General features: G+C 38.6%; 1 protein-coding gene and 1 long non-coding RNA gene across 3 annotated transcripts; one reads left to right on the forward strand and one right to left on the reverse strand.

Moving 5' to 3' along the window:
• Positions 1 to 818: 818 nt before the first annotated feature.
• Positions 819 to 15,837, reverse strand: ldlra (low density lipoprotein receptor a). Of its 2 annotated transcripts, none has more exons than XM_057346059.1 (18): positions 15,610 to 15,837; positions 13,399 to 13,521; positions 12,912 to 13,034; positions 12,450 to 12,827; positions 12,147 to 12,269; positions 11,930 to 12,052; positions 11,731 to 11,850; positions 11,376 to 11,501; positions 11,113 to 11,284; positions 10,481 to 10,708; positions 10,284 to 10,402; positions 10,012 to 10,151; positions 9,785 to 9,926; positions 4,778 to 4,921; positions 4,480 to 4,650; positions 3,781 to 3,858; positions 3,536 to 3,699; positions 819 to 3,395 (listed from the first exon to the last, which is right to left on the reverse strand). In XM_057346059.1, the coding sequence occupies exons 1-18, from the start codon at positions 15,665 to 15,667 to the stop codon at positions 3,366 to 3,368; spliced, it is 2,562 nt and encodes an 853-aa protein (XP_057202042.1). In that variant the 5' UTR covers positions 15,668 to 15,837; the 3' UTR covers positions 819 to 3,365. The 2 variants fall into 2 exon arrangements, with proteins under 2 accessions (XP_057202042.1, XP_057202041.1); XM_057346058.1 differs by having other exon boundaries at positions 820 to 3,398.
• Positions 15,838 to 16,491: 654 nt separating this feature from the next.
• LOC130561050 (uncharacterized) lies at positions 16,492 to 17,849 on the forward strand. The gene is made up of 3 exons (XR_008963780.1): positions 16,492 to 16,564; positions 17,140 to 17,239; positions 17,620 to 17,849. It is a non-coding gene; the product is annotated as an uncharacterized LOC130561050 (long non-coding RNA).
• Positions 17,850 to 18,802: the final 953 nt, after the last annotated feature.

The following is an 18,802-nucleotide window of genomic DNA, read 5'->3' on the forward strand; positions in this document are numbered from 1 at the left end:
GCGTTTCACTTTTCTGGCCCACTTCTCTCATCAGTCTGCTCTTATCATGACAAATGCATTAACAAACGACGAGTTTGGGAACTTCAGGGAATCCTGGATGTCTATTAGTTGTCTATAGGATGTCCTAATTGTCATGGATCATGTTAGTTTATTGGCCAAACATTAGAAAACCCACAGAACATATTGCAACAGATAGAATTGTTTTTAAAAAAGGACAAGACAAAACCGACAAAAGAGGACAGTTGTCAAAAACAAATCAAAGAGCAAATAAACCGAGTGTCCAGGGTTCAACATTAGTGATGTCAGAACATGAGATTTTTTGTGGGAGTTTTCTAGAAATGAAGGCGTTCTGGACACACTGTGCTAAAGGATACTGTGACACAAACAATGACATAAAAACAAAAACAATTTATTTTTCTCCCAAATTTCAATTAAAATATTGTTTCTATTTGCAGAAGATGAAAACTGGAGAACCAGGTCAAAATAACAGAAAAGATGCTCTGTATTTTTTCAGACCTCGAATACTGCAAAGAAAACATATTCGCTTTTTAAGCAGTAATATTTGTAGGAAAAGATAAAAAAATATGTTTTTATGTGATAACCTCGATTTTTATTACAGTTGTCATGTGTCTTGTCATGCTGTCAGTCTTTCACATTGCTGTTGGATGACTTTTTGTCACTCCTGAGGTTTGGTTTTTTGGAAATTCAACAAACACTGGACTGGAATGACCACGACACATCTAGAAATGCTTATTGAATGAAAATTTTATTATGTGGCTATATATCATTGTGTTAACAGGTAGATAAAAATCCATACATTTTAGTTGGACATGTTTATGAATCAACATCCTTGTCGGTCTTGAAACAACATTTCTATAAACCAATCAGATTAGGGAAATGGGCGGGTTAGGTTTATGACTTTATGGCTGTGTGTGTATGCTTTTCTTTTGATTTAGTGATAGTTCACACTTAAGGTTTGATTAAGGATTAGGGTTTTAGTTAGAACTCTCAGAAACATAACATAACAAAACCAAAACAAATGTATACTTGTATATGGAGAAAACGGTAATCACTCTAAAGGATTATGGGTAATTCAAAATCTACACTTCCCTTGAACTTCACCTGTAAAACAGACCACCGCACTTACTTAGAAATCTCTTCTGTCGGAACTGCCAGAAACGTGAGTGACCATGAAATGTGTTGGAGGCGGAGCGTCTTAGTCAAAAACATGCATAGGTCAGGGAGGCCCCCTGAACCCCTTCTCATTGGTCAACGTTAATCCATGGCCTATTTTCTCCAGGATGTCGATGTCATCTCTCGGGGCGAGTTTGTTTTGAAAAGAGAGATGTGGTTACTGTGCGATGTGGAACTTTTCCTAGAAGTTACTTTCCGGGAAATCCCTTTCTTTGTTATCATTCTACTGGTTACTCTACACTGATCCGTCCCGTCTCCAACGGGAAGGGGGTCTTATTTAAGAGCTCAGTCACATGTTGGACTCTTATGGTCTTATGGTTTACATTTACAGCCGCCTCTGTGAGGTATTTTGCTGAAATGCTTTTTAACGTGGGCCCCATGTGCTCCATATGGAAGCTTATATTCGGCAGATCTTTGGGAAAGGAGTTGTGTAGATCTTTTGATCTTCTCATGTGCTGAAAGGGAAGCTGGGGTAGGACTGAATGTTTTGATTTAAGCAGCACCTCACATGAAGGCACGAAAATTCCGAAAATCCTTGTTAATGGTTTACTTTTTGTAGGTTCAAACGCTTTACCATAGATTTTGCTGCCCAAGAAAGTCACTGATATGTGAGCCAAGGCAAAACGACAACATCACATCAAAGTAAAAGTATTCTTCTCATTATTATTTCAGGTAAAAACATCATTCACAGTTCAAAAACAATTTTGATTGGTTTAACAGGAAATACATCAGTACTATACAAATCCAAACACGAATCATTTGTGAAACTACATCAATTACTTAAAAATAAAATGTACAGAAAACGTATGCATTTTCACACTAAACTGTTTGCACACAAACAAAATTAGACATTGTACACAGAAACGAAAGCCCATTATCGACCACAGATTTGGATTCTCAAAATAAATAAAAACATTTCTTTATATACAATACCGGATACTTAAAAAAATACAAATTCGATATGCAACAATAAACATATTTACAAACATGAATACAATATTTACACATTCATATGGAGGGTGTAAAACAATTGGCCAGAAAACGGTGCCTTATTGATGATCTGATCTATTGAACAACTCCAACACAAATAACTACAGGACATAACCACAAGTACAACTCCTGTGACAGTCAGTTTACTGTCACCATCATAATTCAACTGTGGATGATTTTTTGCTATGAAAACAAAACAGATGCCTAAACATATCTGAAAACTGCCATACTTATAATATAAAAGTCCCTGGATGGATTATTCACAAGGAATATTTCACATTTCTATTAACTGGACATAGTGTTACTACAATAAAATGGTAAAGTAGTATAAGTGTTCCTTTGTGATTGAGAAGAACTTTTAAAAGTGATGAAGAAAACTGATCTGGTGGACAGAATCAAAGTTCTTCTGCATGTTCAAAAACTTGCTGAAAATAAAACATTATGAAAATAAACAGCACTTATTTCATAGGAAATCATTTTTACCTTAATGATGGACAAACAAAAATCTTTGGGGGGGGGAGATTTTGTCAGTAATTCATGATATTAAAATGCTATCATCAGTTTGAATTAGATTATTCTATGAACCAGATCTTTTTAAAAATACAAATACTGACATAAAGGTCAGAATTTGTTAGTGTTTTTCAAAATAAGTGCTATATTATAGTCACATATTGCATTAACAATATGCATCATGCGGAAATCAAAATACAGTAGCCTATATGAAAAATCTGAATCCTTATTTAAAAACACTCCCGCATTGATCGATAAATGCATTAAAATAAAATACATTTAATTCATTTAAATTTCATAACTTGCCGTAACTTCAAACGTATCCCTGTAAAATATGGCAACAATTTCCACAATAACTTATATATACCTCGTGAAAAGAAAACTTTGATTCTTAAGTGCTAAAAATATATCATATATATATATATACAGTACATGTATAATCTCATTTTTTATAATTCATATAAGGGAAGTGCTAAACTGAGGTTGTTGTTGTTTGAGGTTTCATTGTTTTATCTTTGACTTAAACTAGCAGTCCTGGATTATTTTCTGCGTCAAAAACCTCCTGTGCAGCATCTCCATTGTTCCTCAAATGTTTGTTTTGTCCACCAAGCATGGCTTAGACATTAAATATGGCCTGTCTTGAAACAGAGTCAGCGTGGACCTCACTGTCATCAGATTTCATCATCAAGGCTCACAGACTGCTGCTGTAGGAGAGTAAAACCATTATAATTACATGTTTTACACAATTAGCATGTGTGCCAGACGCTAAACTAATGTTTTCCTCGCAGTCAAATTATGTTGTGTAGTCAGTGGATATTTTAAAGTATTCCTAACATCTTACCTGAGGGTGAAAGTAGCCATCAGAACTACGGTTCCTGCATAAATGCACCTGGTCCTCAGTGGTCTTTTGATAAACGGGGTTGTCAAAATGGATGCTGTTGGTATTTTTCTGTCGCCACTTTCTCCAGAACAACACACCACCGAACGCAGCCAAACAGAGGAGAACTAAGGATATATAAATGTTCAGATTAGAATAGGGCTGAAAATAAAAGACAGGTTTATAAATGTTAGGTTTGAAGCACTCACCGAGAGTTAACACAATATACAGAACCATCGGAGTGGGAGTAGTTTTTGTGACAGCTTTTACATCACCAAAGTGTTCATCTGAAGGGAAATAAACATTTATTGTAAGTGTATAATAATACAAAATGTGATGACGTAAACTTGGTGCTTTGGGATTAGGGCTAGGTGTTTTTTTTATCAAAATATTAAAACTAGAGATGCACCGATATTTCTGCCAATAATCGGTTTCGGCTGATAAAAGTAAATTTTCACATTATCGGCTATCGGCCATGTAGTTTAAAAACAGCCAATAATCAGGGAGAGGATCAAAAGTCCAATGAATTTGTGCTCTGAATGTAGAAAATGTTAAGACATGATGTTCAATATTAATAGTCATTATATGAATGAATAACATTCAGAAAGCTAAGAAATACTAGTTTAATCTTCAGAATATCGGTATCTCTGAATAATCGGCTATCAGTATCGGTCGAGAAATTTAGTATTGGTGCATCATTAATTAAAACCTTATCATTTCCAAAAAAAATAGTTTGTTCAAAAGCAGGCAAACACAGAAAATTTAAAATTTGACGCGAGGGACTGTCTCTCCCAATGGGGTTGTTTATCTTTTTTGACCGTATTAATGGATTACAAAACCACAATTTCAGTTGTCAGTTTTACTAAATTCAACACATGGTGCTGATGTTAACCCGAATGGACACATACCTGTCTCAGTAGATGATGGATGTTGAGTGCTAGTTTGGGAGGGTTTGGTGGGGGTAGGTTGCACACTGGTAGTAAAATGACTAGCAGGTTTTGGTGACGTCTGCGATGGTTCTTGTGGACGACTAGTTGTACTCATTTTAGGGCTGAGGGGGGTTGCTGGCGTAATCACAGCTGTTCAAAGTCAAAGAAGGCATTGAAATTGACAGGAATCAAAATGTTTTGTTTGCAAAATAATAAACGTCAGTCAAAGCTGATCTGAGTTCGATCAAATACTGAATATTTGGCTATTGACACTTGCCTGGAACACATTTTCTCATGTCTCTGGCCAGCATCATGTGGTCCGGACAGGCACAAGTGTATTTGGGTGAAAATTTGTTGATCTGAGGGGCGGCCAAGCAGAGGAACTCACAGCCTCCATTGTTGATCCTGCACCCGTTTATTCCTGGATAGACAGTAAGAATGACACGATTTGAGGACTTCGCATCAGACTACATTGCTGTGTGGCATTTTGTGTGGTAACTAATCTTAACTTATAATGTGATGTGAGACGATAACTATAAAGATAGTAATAGGGCTTCACAATATATAGGAATTATTGAAATATCATAAATATGCATATCTCAATGGTTTGCAATAACTAATCAATTAAAAAAAATCTAAAAGTTATATTTGATCAAATATTCAAGTTGATCCAGATATCAGTGTGTGTATCACTAAGTGGGTTTCCATCACTCTGGATTTATTCGCATTTTGAAGTTTAGCATCAGAAACGAGTGATGGAAATGCTAAATTTCAAATTAAAAACCTTAATTCGCAAAAAAGTTATTACGCTCGCTTGAGGTGGGTTTTAATTTTTCCGAAAAAGGGTTAATGCGAATAATGGGAGATGGAAACGCATTTGCCGAAAAAATTCATCCAAAAAGTCACGTAACTGCACTATGAGATGGCGTAACCTGACTAACCAGAATACTGATCGTGTTACACAGCATCAGAAATGTTGTTATGGTCATTCTTAAATGCCTGAGCAAAGTCGTCAAAGTATTTCTGTAATTGCCTCTTACAAGGGTGTAACTTTGGTTTGAGAAGTGGGGGGGACACAAAGTGGGGGAAAATGTTTTTGATTTGAATCCTATCACAAATTCAAAATACCTATGTTTTGCGTTGTTTTTGATTGTTTAAATTGATTAAACCATGAAACCAAAAGGTGTTTTTATTGTGTAGCAAAACTTGATGTTCATGAAGGGGGGAAATGCGAGTATTGACTGAGAAACGGAGGAAAACATGGCTTGTAAACCTGAATCTGCGGTCGGAAGGAGACGAGCCGGATGACTTTCTAAAATGCTTAACGAGGTTTAACGTACCTAAACAACGACCAGGGAAGCCCACGTTTCTGTCAAGCCTTGTAAACACTAACTGCTGTTAAAAGGTCGAGTCCTTATTAAACGAAAAAAGTAATAAATCACGCGTTCCGTGTTTCTTCCCCATAGAAGTCCATTATAAGGAAACAGCTTAACATAGCCTACCGAAACAATGACCACGTAAAAACAAATTTCTATGAAATTCAAATCAAAACCACGTTAATGAAAACGATCTTTCAGTGATCTATTTTTAGAGTGTATCGACACAGGCAGACTCTCTGTGTCCTGGGGCCTCATTTATAACCGTCGCGTATGCACAAAGCATGCCCTGAAAGAGGCGCAACGCCACTTCCCACGCAAAAGATGGGATTTATAAAAACAAAACGTGCGGACCTGCACGCAAACTCTGACCCATGCGTACGGACATTTTGGAGACAGAGCAGTTTGGCGATACCGATGCTGAGTTAGTGAACTCAAGTTAGATTGCAGAAAGTAAGTGTGATAAAAATGATTGTAAGCATTAATGCCTCACACGCATTTAATTTTACCTTCAAGATCCACATTATCACGAAGATTAAATCTGCAGAGTTATTTGCGCTTGTATTGAGTGATACTTGTTTCATGCACCTTCTTGTAAAATTCAACTCAAATCTTAAATAAAAATTCAATCTAAATATTTGTATCACGCTGTGTCACCATCACACTATGAGCGAATGAGGAGGAGATGATCCGACTGTATGGATTACAGGAAATACGATAACTGCAGAACACAGTGTAAATAAATAAGAAATATATTTTCCTTAAATACTGTGCATAATCATCAAATGTCAATGTCTGGAAATACAGCCATTAAGCTCTCGCACAATCGTTTCTCTTTATGTCCTCATTATCAGTCCTAACAAAACCGGAATGAAGTAACATTCGTCTTTTACAATTATGTCTTCAAATTTTATCTCAGATGAAGGACACCGCTAATTAATGATGTGATTTTAATGAGGTGTTTATGATCAGTCTAAATGCTGTAAACATTTAAATGCTGCAGAGAACTTCTTTGGCTTTAATATAATTATAATAATATGAATGATTAATAATTATAACAATTATTAATTAGTAAATTTCATGTGTGGCCATATATGATTTCATTACGGAAATAAAGGATGGGATCGGGGGGTTTTTTTGTGCAGTTTTACATAACTAATGTAATTTTTCTGTGGCATCTGATAGCGGTTGGACCCGGAAACGGTATACGTCCATTATGGTGCGTGACGTCAGGTGTAACAAGCGGATTGGATGCCAGGCTTATTAATATACGAATCAGCATTCATGAGGTGCTTTGCATTGACTATTTATGGGTAAAAATGGGCGTGTACAGGGCGGGATATGAGGCTGATTCACGTACGCACACTTGCAGGTGATCTATGATTTATAAAGCGAATATTGCTTACAGGTGAGCACGCACGGTTTTATAAGTCTGAATATTTTTTGGCATATGCTATTTAGGGCTTTCGGGTGCACGTACACTATTAGTAAGGATCCTACGCACATTTTATAAATGAGACCCCTGCTCGGTCCTAGTACTTCTTCGTGGCGATGACAGCGTGTGGTTAAAAAATCATTACAAACAAATTTGAAAGTGAGGGGGACACGAACAGGATTTTGAAAAGTGAGGGGGACATGTCCCCCCTGTCCCCAGTGGAAATTACGCCCCTGGCCTCTTAGAACAGTTACGACTGTGTTTCCCAAACAGCAGGCATCCACAAAATTTATTGTGTTTCGTAATCGTAGTATTATTAAATATGAAAATTACAATATTCAGTGGCTTCTCTTACTTTTCTTACTGATATTTAGTTACAGTTTATTAGGAAGTGACGGTTGACTAGTTGGATGGAAACAGCGCTTATTCGCAAATGTTTTATGCGATATTCCAATTTTGCACATAAGCTAAATTCGCAACTTTGGATGGAAACCCGGCTACTGTGCCTGATGTGTGGAAGACTGTGAAACATGTATGATGGTTTCGGTTTTTAAATATATTTGAATGGACTTAAAGGGCCAGTGTATGAAATTTAGTGGCATCTAGCGGTGAGGTTGTCAATTGCAACAAATGGCTCACTCCACCTCTCCCCTCTACCTTTCGAAGCACTATGGCGGCTGACACAGGACTAAGATGTCACGTTTTCGCTTCTTTGTCAAAGAAGATAACGTATTTATGAAATAAATAAAAAAAACAAGCTTCTCCTACTTGGGCTACTGTACACTGCGTTCCAAATTATTATGCAAATTGGATTTAAGTGTCGTAAACATTTAATTTTATATTGTTCAATTAAACTTATGGATGGTATTGTGTCTCAGTGCTCTTTGGATCACTGAAATCAATCTCAGACACCTGTGATAAGTAGTTTGCCAGGTGAGCCCAATTAAAGGAAAACTACTTAAGAAGGACGTTCCACATTATTAAGCAGGCCACAGGTTTCAAGCAATATGGGAAAGAAAAAGGATCTGTCTGCTGCCGAAAAGCGTCAAATAGTGCAATGTCTTGGACAAGGTATGAAAACATTAGATATTTCACGAAAACTTAAGCGAGATCATCGTACTGTGAAGAGATTTGTGGCTGATTCAGAGCACAGAAGGGTTCGTGCAGATAAAGGCAGAATGAGGAAGGTTTCTTCCAGACAAATTCATCGGATTAAGAGAGCAGCTGCAAAAATGCCATTGCAAAGCAGCAAACAGGTATTTGAAGCTGCTGGTGCCTCGGGAGTCCCGAAAACCTCAAGGTGTAGGATCCTCCAGATGCTTGCAGTTGTGCATAAACCTACTATTCGGCCACCCCTAACCAATGCTCACAAGCAGAAACGGTTGCAGTGGGCCCACACATACATGAAGACTAATTTTCAAACAGTCTTGTTTACTGATGAGTGCCGTGCAACCCTGGATGGTCCAGATGGATGGAGTAGTGGATGGTTGGTGGATGGCCACCATGTCCCAACAAGGCTGCGACGTCAGCAAGGAGGTGGCGGAGTCATGTTTTGGGCTGGAATCATGGGGAGACAGCTGGTGGGCCCCTTTAGGGTCCCTGAAGGTGTGAAAATGAACTCTGCAAGGTATGTAGAGTTTCTGACTGAGCACTTTCTTCCATGGTACAAAAAGAAGAACCATGCCTTCCGTAGCAAAATCATCTTCATGCATGACAATGCACCATCTCATGCTGCAAAGAATACCTCTGTGTCATTGGCTGCTATGGGCATAAAAGGAGAGAAACTCATGGTGTGGCCACCATCCTCCCCTGACCTCAACCCTATTGAGAACCTTTGGAGCATCCTCAAGCGAAAGATCTATGATGGTGGGAGGCAGTTAGCATCAAAACAGCAGCTCTGGGAGGCTATTCTGACATCCTGCAAAGAAATTCAATCAGAAACTATCCAAAAACTCACAAGTTCAATGGATGCAAGAATTGTGAAGGTGATATCAAAGAAGGGGTCCTATGTTAACATGTAACTTGCCCTGTTAGGATGTTTTTGATTGAAATAGCTTTTGATTTCAGTAAATATGACCTCCTAATGCTGCAAATTCAACAAATGACCATTTTCAGTTTTTTACAACCTATGAAATGTTTTCAAACTCTGTTGTGCATAATAATTTGGAACAGTGCATTTTGAGTTTTTCATTTTTTAAATAAATACTGTTGTCAGTGGGAGGTTTGTTCAATAAAATTCCAAATGTACCCTAACTGTTGATTACTTGAAAATTATACTGACTGTCATTTGCATCGACAAATTAGAAAAACCAGAGAAAGATATCATTTGCATAATAATTTGGAACGCAGTGTAGAAACAACATGGAAAATTCCATGCAAGGGGACCCGCGGTTTAAATAACAGTCGCTGTGAATAGCAGTCAGAATTTTGGATAAAAATGTCAAATGCACAAATTAATAAAATGTAAACATACCACTAGGTTGTTTGAGGTTATGGTACAACACGATGTCTTCTGGAGACGACAGATGTTCTGCTACTTTTCTAATGTCTCTTCCCGTCACGCGATTAGCACTCAGAATTGCATTGTTGCTCACATCGGTCCAGAACACTTTCTCCTAAAGACGAAGGTCGAGTATTCTTCAAGAAGCGTTTTAAAACACCACGCCACATCCTAAATATCCACATGTCCACAACTTTTACCTCAAAAACGGTGAGACCCAAAGGGTGAGCCAGTTTGTCTTGGTCTATGATTAGAGTACGTCGACCACCTCCTTGCACGCTGATACTGGAGAGCGTGTGTAGTTTGGAGTCCACCCAGTACAGACGCTGGTTCAGCAGGTCTGGACACGGAAGAGGTTATCAAATTGGGTCAGGCCAAAGGTACTTATCAAATGTACTGTACACTTTGATCAAAAAGTGATTTCATTTGAACGATCGGTGCTGAAGTTTTACGCAAATAAACAAATTCGTACCAAGGGTGATTCCGTTTGGCCAGACAATGTTATCTGTAACCAGGGCGGTACGGTCGCCTCCATTAAGACCACCTCTTTCAATCTTGGCTGGCGTACCCCAATCAGTCCAGTACATGAAGCTACAACACATTAGGGGGCATTTAACACATTATACAACTATGCTTCTACATTTTAGACAGGACTAAGTTGAAACTTACTTTTTAATAGGGTCCACCACTATAGCACGTGGCTTGGCCAGGTTTTCTTTGAAGATTGTCTTGCGTCTGTCTCCATCCACGGTCGCCACTGAGATGGCGCCTTGGATGCTATCTGTCCAATAGATTGTCCCGTGGATCCAGTCGATGGCGAGACCTTCGGGTGCATCCAAGCCACTGTTGATCACAATACTGTGTTGAGAGCTGTCATCTGCAGAATCCATTGGTGCTCTAGGAAAGAAAGACATTAAGTGATGCAGGGCACCAATCTGTTGATGAACATGTGGTATGAAGAGTTTGATATGATCCTCAGAGGCCCAAGTATCAAAACTTGATTGAACATCCTTCCTAAACTATCCAAATATTGAAAGTCCTTGGTTGTTTCAATTCAGTGTTGGGTAAAATATGCACAAACTCAACCGCTGGTTTACATAAACCTAAAAAATGTCCATAGTTGACCCAACCATGGCTTGAAACAACCTCGCCTAGGTTAATTTAAACCCAGCTGTTGGGTTTGTCCATATTTAACCCAATGGTGGCTCGAAACAACATAGGTCTTTTAGCAGGTTTAGCTATTTCCGAACAAACCAGGTTTAAGATGTTTTGCCAGCCATCTTAATGATTCTAGCCTTTACCTGTAGATCTTCTTGAGGGATAAATCCGACCAGTAGATCTCTCTTGAAGCAACATTCATATCCAGCGCCACAGCGTTCTTAAGTCGAGGAATAACGCGCACGTACTCGCTGCGATCCAGAGTCATCTTCCTCACCTCGTGACGATTAGTGAAAAACAGGTATGCGATGGTTCCTGTAGAACCGGGAGGAGGTATCAAGGTATTGCACGTGTTTGCAGGTACGAGTCTTATTGAGAAACACCATATGCAATTTGAAAACCGCACCGATAGCTTTGCAGGCCTTGCTGGCAGGATCTATCTGGTAGCCGTCCTCACACTCGCACTTATAACTGCCCACCTGATTGACACAGATTTGACTGCAGGTGTCTGGGTTTTCACACTCATCAATATCTGCATGAAGAAATTAAACATTAGATAACATGAACTTACTGGACAAACTCTGATCTGACTCATGCCAGCGAGTCATTCCCAGCACAGAAACGCAAACAAGTTTGAAGTCCAGCTGCAATAATTCTTTGATTTGGATCTTCACCAATGCCGTTTATCAGGGTTCTTACCACATCAACCACTTTCGGTAAAGGATTTCTGGTGTCGTTGGAAACTGGTTGGAGTGTCTTACCTTCACACCGTCTCTTTTCCACCAGACGGAAGCCAGCGGGACACAGGCACTCATAACCGATCTTCAGGTCATTACAGATGTGAGAGCAGCCTCCGTTGTTGTACAGACACTCGTTCGATTCTGTGGATTTGAATATGAAGTACAAGATTCAGATATGCAAAAGAAGCAGCGCACAACACTAAATGTCGTTCTTACTTACCACACTCTCGTAGCGGCTCATCGGACCAGTCCCTACAGTCACGCTGCCTGTTGCAAACCTTTTCCATGTAAATACATTCACCACTGCGGCATTTGAACTTGTGAGGGGCTTCGCAATAGGTTGCTGAAGATGGAAAAAAGATATAAGCAAAGCACGAAATGTGTGACGTTTGAAATGTGTGAAGGTTACCGTTCCGAAGGTTATAGGATGAAGTTACCGTTAACGCAGCCCAGCTCATCACTTAAATCTTTGCAGTCATACACTTGGTTGCATTGAAGGCTTCCGTGGATACAAGAGCCATCACCGCATTGGAACTCATCCAGTCGGCATTTGGCCAAGGCTGTTCATATTGGAAAAGCAAAGGACAGAATTCTGCCTTGAGGAAAAGTGCTTCAACACCACAGCATTTGTAAGTTTTAGTTTGTAAAATCAAACCAAAACGTGTGTGTACTTTCGTGCAACATATAATTTTCATCTGTATTGTAGTTTTTTTAGTAACAAAGCATATTTTAATCCTCACAGCAGTTTTTCTCGTCCGATCGATCCAAACAATCTTCTCCCCCATCACATTTCCAGTTCCCGTGTATGCATTCCCCACTGCCGCATTGGAATTCCATAGAGGAGCAGGGATTTTGGGGAGCCGTTGACGGTCTTGAACCACATTTCTGGGGCGATTCGTCCGCGCCGTCGGAACAGTCTGTGTCTCCGTCGCAGACCCACAGCCGAGGCACGCATTGAGAGTTGCCACATCTGAAGGAGCTGGAGCCACAGGTGATGGGCGGACAGGAGACTTCATCACTACCGTCATCACAGTCTGCCTCCTCATCACACACGAACGCCCTCGACACACACTGACCGCTGCCGCAGCGGAATTCACCATTCAAGCACTGCCGAGGTGCTGCCGAAAAAACATGAATAAAAAACGTTACAGAGGAGATGCATTAGCATTCGATTTATGGATTAACCAAAGAGATTTACTTACAACAGCCATCCTCATCCGCACCGTTCTCACAGTCTTCTTTGCCATCACACCTCCAGCTCTTAGGGATGCACTGGTTGAGTCGCCCACCACAGCTGAATTCAGACGGTCTGCACGTCTTGGCCACTGAGAGAGCAAAACCAAAATGCATGTGAATGAATGAATTAATAAATGGGTGAATAAAACTAATTCCCACTTAAACTACTCAAAATACATTCATCATTTATTCACCCTCACGTCATTCCAAACTTGCATGACTTTCTTTCTTCTGCATAACACCAAAGAAGATATTTTGGAGAACGTTAGTAACCAAACAACATTTGCCTCTATTGACTTCCATTATATGGACACAAAACCACTGAGACATTTCTCAAAATATCGTCTATTGTGTTCCGCAAAAGAAAACAAGTCGTACAGGTTTGGAATGACACGAGGGAGAATAAATGATGACAGACTTTTTTATGGTGATCATTTAAGGTTTTACACTTACAGCAGGCAGCGGGAAGCTCATCCGTGCCGTCGCCGCAGTCATCCGTTTCATCACAGATCCATCGCATCGTGATGCATTTGCCATTGCCACACTGATACTGCCCCGCATCACAGGTCACCAAATCTGTCAATCAAAGACATGAGATGTATCAGATGACAGTATATTAATACATTAAAGTAAAGTTGAGTAAATATCCAAATAAAGTAAATATTTTAATAAATGAAGGAGGTGCGTGCTATATGAAGACATACAGTCAGTCGACCTAACTTTGTCGTAATCTACATTTTTTAGACTTATTCCTCCTCGGTCTGACTATATATCACTGTAAGTATAGACATAGATGGTATCATGCTAGTCGTGTTTTGCGGTTTCAATCTCAGCCCAGTGTTCAGGGTTTGAGTAGCAGCGGCTGTTCTAATCTTCTGTACTACTGAGAGACCTGACCACCAACAAATATCAATATCACTACCATGTAGACACATGATTCTTGAAAATGCAAAGAAATGCATGAATCTGGTTAACATGTCTGACTATTCAACAGCTATTTACAGTCACATGACCTCCATTTGCATGGATTCAAAGTTTGTCAGGGGAGCAGAAAGAGTTTCTTTTGATGCCCTCAGGTCACGGTCAGTACATCTGGGTCACCTACTTCTATCTGTGTGACCAATAACATGTTTAAATAGTTCAGCAAAGCATTAAGCCACAAGCGGGTAATTCACCTTAACCGTGGTCAAATGAGTGCAACACGTCTTTTATTTCATTACACTGTTTATGGCTTCCAAGCAAATTGACGCATAGAATTCAATTGCCGTATATCAGGTTTTTTACACGGCATAACGAGAATGGCAAGACAAACCTGTTGCGGGTCTTACTGGTCTTGGTCATAATGACCTTGGGTTGACATCATACATCATCTTTCCAAAGCAAAACGTATTGTTGCCGTTGACAGATAGCTACGCAGCAACATGGCTATGTTTGCCTTTTCATGGCTGTCTACATCTAATGACAATTAATCGGGTATATCATACATACTGCTAAAAGTCTGGACCATCAGGTTCTCCTTAATTTGTTTGCCTTTCACCACGTCATGGCAAAAAATGAAGCATGAACAACGCACCACACACTGAATGCAAGATAAACTTAGGAAGTGCACAGTTGGCACTTTGTCGCTGATAGAGAATAAAGAAAATGTCTGTTTGCGGCCCACGTGAGTGAGTTTAATAACGTCCAATAAAACCATCATAGCTGATCATCTACTGCATAATAAACCCTATACCATAAAATCTACATCCCACCCAAGCATAGCACAATTCTCAGCTCAACATCATAACCCAGTCCTTTTCCACCAGTAAAGACTGGAAACAGTCTAACCAAGTTCAAGTCCCTTTAAACCCTTCTGTCTCAAATTTATTTTCTATAAAGACATATGGGATGGTGGTTATGGCATGAATCTACACAACTGTCCATGTGACATCATACACTTCAAATGAATTACCACTTCCAGGAAAAGCATGTGTGTGAACATACTATTGGAATGTTGCCCGAGGGCGGAGACATGAACAGTATATGTGGGTTACAAGCAATGGTATGTAAACTGTGGCTTTGCTTGGGTTGGGTTGTCCTTTCAAACAGAACTGGATGATGCAATATTGTTTGAATTCAGTGGGAGACAATGTCAGCATTGAAAATATATTTTTAAGACGTTTGGGAGTATTTAAAGTTTGCCTGAATACTATTTAAAGTCTTTAGCATGCACCATTTTTTATCCTCTTATGCACGTGCAAAGTGACCAAAAACCGCGTTGTAGACGACCAAAAAAAAGAAGAATAAAAGTACGTTAACGCGGAAAACATTGTCATATTCAATCAAAATAAAAAATAAACTAAAAAAGAATTAATCTTTAAAATGCATTTTAATTATGGCATATTAATATATATATATATTGTCATTGTTTTACGTTAAATATTAAACTTCTGTTCAATATTCACAAAAACAGCCACTGATCGACTTTTAAAAAAGTGCTTTTGAAGTCACTTACGCATATATTCTGAATAAAGGCCTTTATGCATACTAAAAACGTGAATTAATATTTACGTAAAATGCACAGTATGTGCAATATTAATAAATATCTTCGATGAATAAAGCATAAAAGCCACCAATAATCATTTAAAACTCCAGAAAAGCGAAAATAATCTGCTGCTCACTCACCCAATCGAACCGGACAAAACAAAGTAACAGTAAGCAGCAATATCAACGAGATGTCCATAGTGTTACAGTAACCTGTCAATCTCGGTTCTTTGTTTGTTGTGTAGCTACAGTATGTCTCACTGACGAATTGTTTAAAATAAATAGTTTTACTAAAACAAGCGAACACCGCTTATTCGACGCTGCGGGAGAATATGAACTTGTAAAAACGGTCAACGCAGGTACATGTGTTGCGGTTCAATCGTACTAATTTGAATGGGTTTGTAGAGTGGGCGGGGTTTACTGACAAGGGGGCGGAGCCCGGTGGTGTGATCTTGGGTTTTCACAATCAGGGGGTGCGGCCAAACCCCGCGCCACCCGACCTCGTCTTTTCCTGGAAAGTTGGAGGAAGAACATATCTTGAAAACATATAACTGCCTACAGCGAGTGATGTGATAAATCAAAGTGAAGATATTTGGAAGAAATAGTGTAATTAACGGTGAAGAAAAGCCTGCTCAACGGGTCTTTATAAGACCAAGATAACACCAATCTAAAACTCATTTGTATGTTTTTACCTTGTCTGAAATACTATAAACTATACAGTCATAAACACATTATGGGCTCAACTCAGTTATCTAATTTAGAGAGATAAAGACCCCTAGAGATTAAGTAGTAAAAGAAACAATTTGCCATAATAAACTACTTTGAAAAGAAGCTGTGAAATCTTTTAATTTAAAAACAACTGTGATTTAAAACGTATAAAAGTAACTTTTAATCTGTGTAACCCCTGACAATAAAGTCTCACCAAAAACGATAGAAATGCACAGCATATAACCCTGTATAAAAAACCAGCATATGCTGGGTTAGGTTTTGATGCTGGTTTGACCATCTTAAACCAGCTATGGACCACCACATGAAAAGCTAAGGGCAGCTTAAACCAGCACAAACTAGCAAACCAGCATATGCTTTTTTTCAACAGGTAAGGCTACTAATAAAACGAAGCTTATTAAATGATGGTTCATAAATGTTGAGTTCTGTTTTCTAATGTTTAACCAGACACATTGTAAAAGCACTGCTGAAAAAGCACTCGGTGTACTTGAACGAGTGCCCCAAAATGTCATAAGTTAACACAGTGTCTTCTACATGAAAGCTGGGACATTTACCAAAACAATGTATTTCAGTGCTGTTCTGTCGTTGCTGGCATGCTATCTTGAACACGATTGTAGGGGAATCGTGATACAAGCTCGATATTTAGACGGGAATTAAAGGTTTCTGCTACATTGTGTTTTAGGCGAAGCATGTGTTTGGGTCTGTCAACCCAAAAAGAAAATTTAGTGAAAACACAAAGCTGATGTGATCATATCCACACTTATAAAAGTTTCTTATGAGGTAAATATCAGCCTGGTGTAAGAATGGAAACCATAAACTGTAAGATACTACACAAATCATTTTGTTTGTGGAGTGTTAAGACAAAGTCCAAGACTGAAATGAAATGTTTGTTTGGAGGGCATATGAGGTGAGCGCTTATCTTTCCCATTTTTTTTTACCTGAAAGACGCAACGTCACCTCATCAGTAACCGGATCTACCACCCTGCCAACCCACCACTCAACAGCATGAAGCTTCCCGACTTGTTAAAACAAAGAAGACATTCCAGTAAGACAAAACAGATGGTTTTGTATTTTGTCAGGTATATGCGAGGTTCTCAGGTGTAGTCGCTCATAAAAGAATATGAAGCAAGAAAGCAATGCTTATTAGCTTCAGTCCAGCGTTTGAAGCTGTATCTTATTTTGCTGATTGAATCGTTCAAATAGAAAGTAGGAGTAGCTGCTGAATGATTTCATGCTTTCTTGAGAGGTTAATGTATCCTACGTGCTTTCATATTTATATACGAATGGCTTCCATGATCATATTCTGTTTGTTTGTAGCAACAGCTTTTCTAAAAAATTATGAAAGAGTTAAAGAGATGAACGTTCATTTGTCATTTACTCACTGTCATGTCATTTAAAATCTGTATGACTTTCTTTCTTCTGCAGAACACAAAAGAAGATATTTTAAAGAATGTCGGTAACCAAACCACATTGGTCCCCATTGACTTCTGTACATGGACACAAAATCACTGTCACATCACAAAAGATCTTCTTGTGACGGTTAATAAATGATGAAATAATTTTTAGGTTAATAGCAATAATTCTTTCAATAATAATAACAAATCTTTGCATCTTGCAAGCTCCCACTGTGGTACCGTGGAAAAATCTGTCACCCCGACGGCTGCTTATGACATATCTCCAAAGGGAAGTGGGAGGTTAACAATAAAGTCTCTGTGTTCTCCCCAGTGGCCTGTCCCGAGTGGCCCGAGCGCCCCCCACCACCTGACTGGATACAGCACTGAAAACCACATTGTATCTAATATTATTAGATATAACTATATAGATAATATAGTTATGTGACAAGAGTGAGGAGAACAGAGAAGACCTCAAATGTTTTCAATGTCTAAAAATGTAAAATATTGGGTTAGTACACCCAAAAACGAAAATTCTTTACATTTCTTACATTCTAAGCCTGTATAAATGTATTTATTCTGAAGAACACAAGAGAAGATATTTTGACACAAAACATTCTTCTTGTGTTTAGCAGAAGAAAATAAGTCCTACGGATTTGGAATGAATGATTTGTCATTTAAGGAAACTAGCCGATGAAGTTAAAAAGTCCAAAAAAGTCCAAATCGTAGAAAACCTTATTTTAAATAATGAAATGAATTATTTGAAATTAAATACAATTTTGATTAAAAAAACAAAACAAAAATTGAAGGCTATTTTTAAGAGCATTAAAACAGTTGTGGTAGGCTACCATTTATTTTGTATCTCAGGAATCGTCATTGCAAATGCAACATTTTTTTAAAACAATTTTTTTAAAGAAAAAGTGAAAACTAAATGTTGTATACACCAGTGGTTCTCAAACTTTTTGTTGTAAGGCCCCCTTTGTGTAGAGTGCATCGCTTTGCGGCCCCCCAAATAAAGACTTATAATCTTAAATTTAACATTTTTATTTAAACAAAAATATATTCGGTTATACAATGCTGAAACATCAATTCTTTTGTCTGGTGGTCTTATTTTTCTGATGTTTGATTGCATAAGATCTATGATCAATTTCTATATTTCATAAAATGCCACAAAATCTGTGGCCCCCTGGATCCATCTCGGGGCCCCGGCCCCCAGT

The sequence above is a fragment of the Triplophysa rosa genome, linkage group LG11 (genome assembly GCF_024868665.1).
Source record: "Triplophysa rosa linkage group LG11, Trosa_1v2, whole genome shotgun sequence".
Lineage (NCBI taxonomy): Eukaryota > Metazoa > Chordata > Actinopteri > Cypriniformes > Nemacheilidae > Triplophysa > Triplophysa rosa.

Excerpts from the sequence above, each read along its gene's own strand:
- ldlra (XM_057346058.1), bottom strand. The coding sequence starts at position 15,667 with ATGGACATCTCGTTGATATTGCTGCTTACTGTTACTTTGTTTTGTCCG. Across the intron at positions 13,522-15,609 it reads GTTTTGTCCGGTTCGATTGG|ATTTGGTGACCTGTGATGCG; the intron begins GTGAGTGAGCAG and ends TTTGATTGACAG. Across the intron at positions 13,035-13,398 it reads TGAGCTTCCCGCTGCCTGCT|TGGCCAAGACGTGCAGACCG; the intron begins GTAAGTGTAAAA and ends TTGCTCTCTCAG.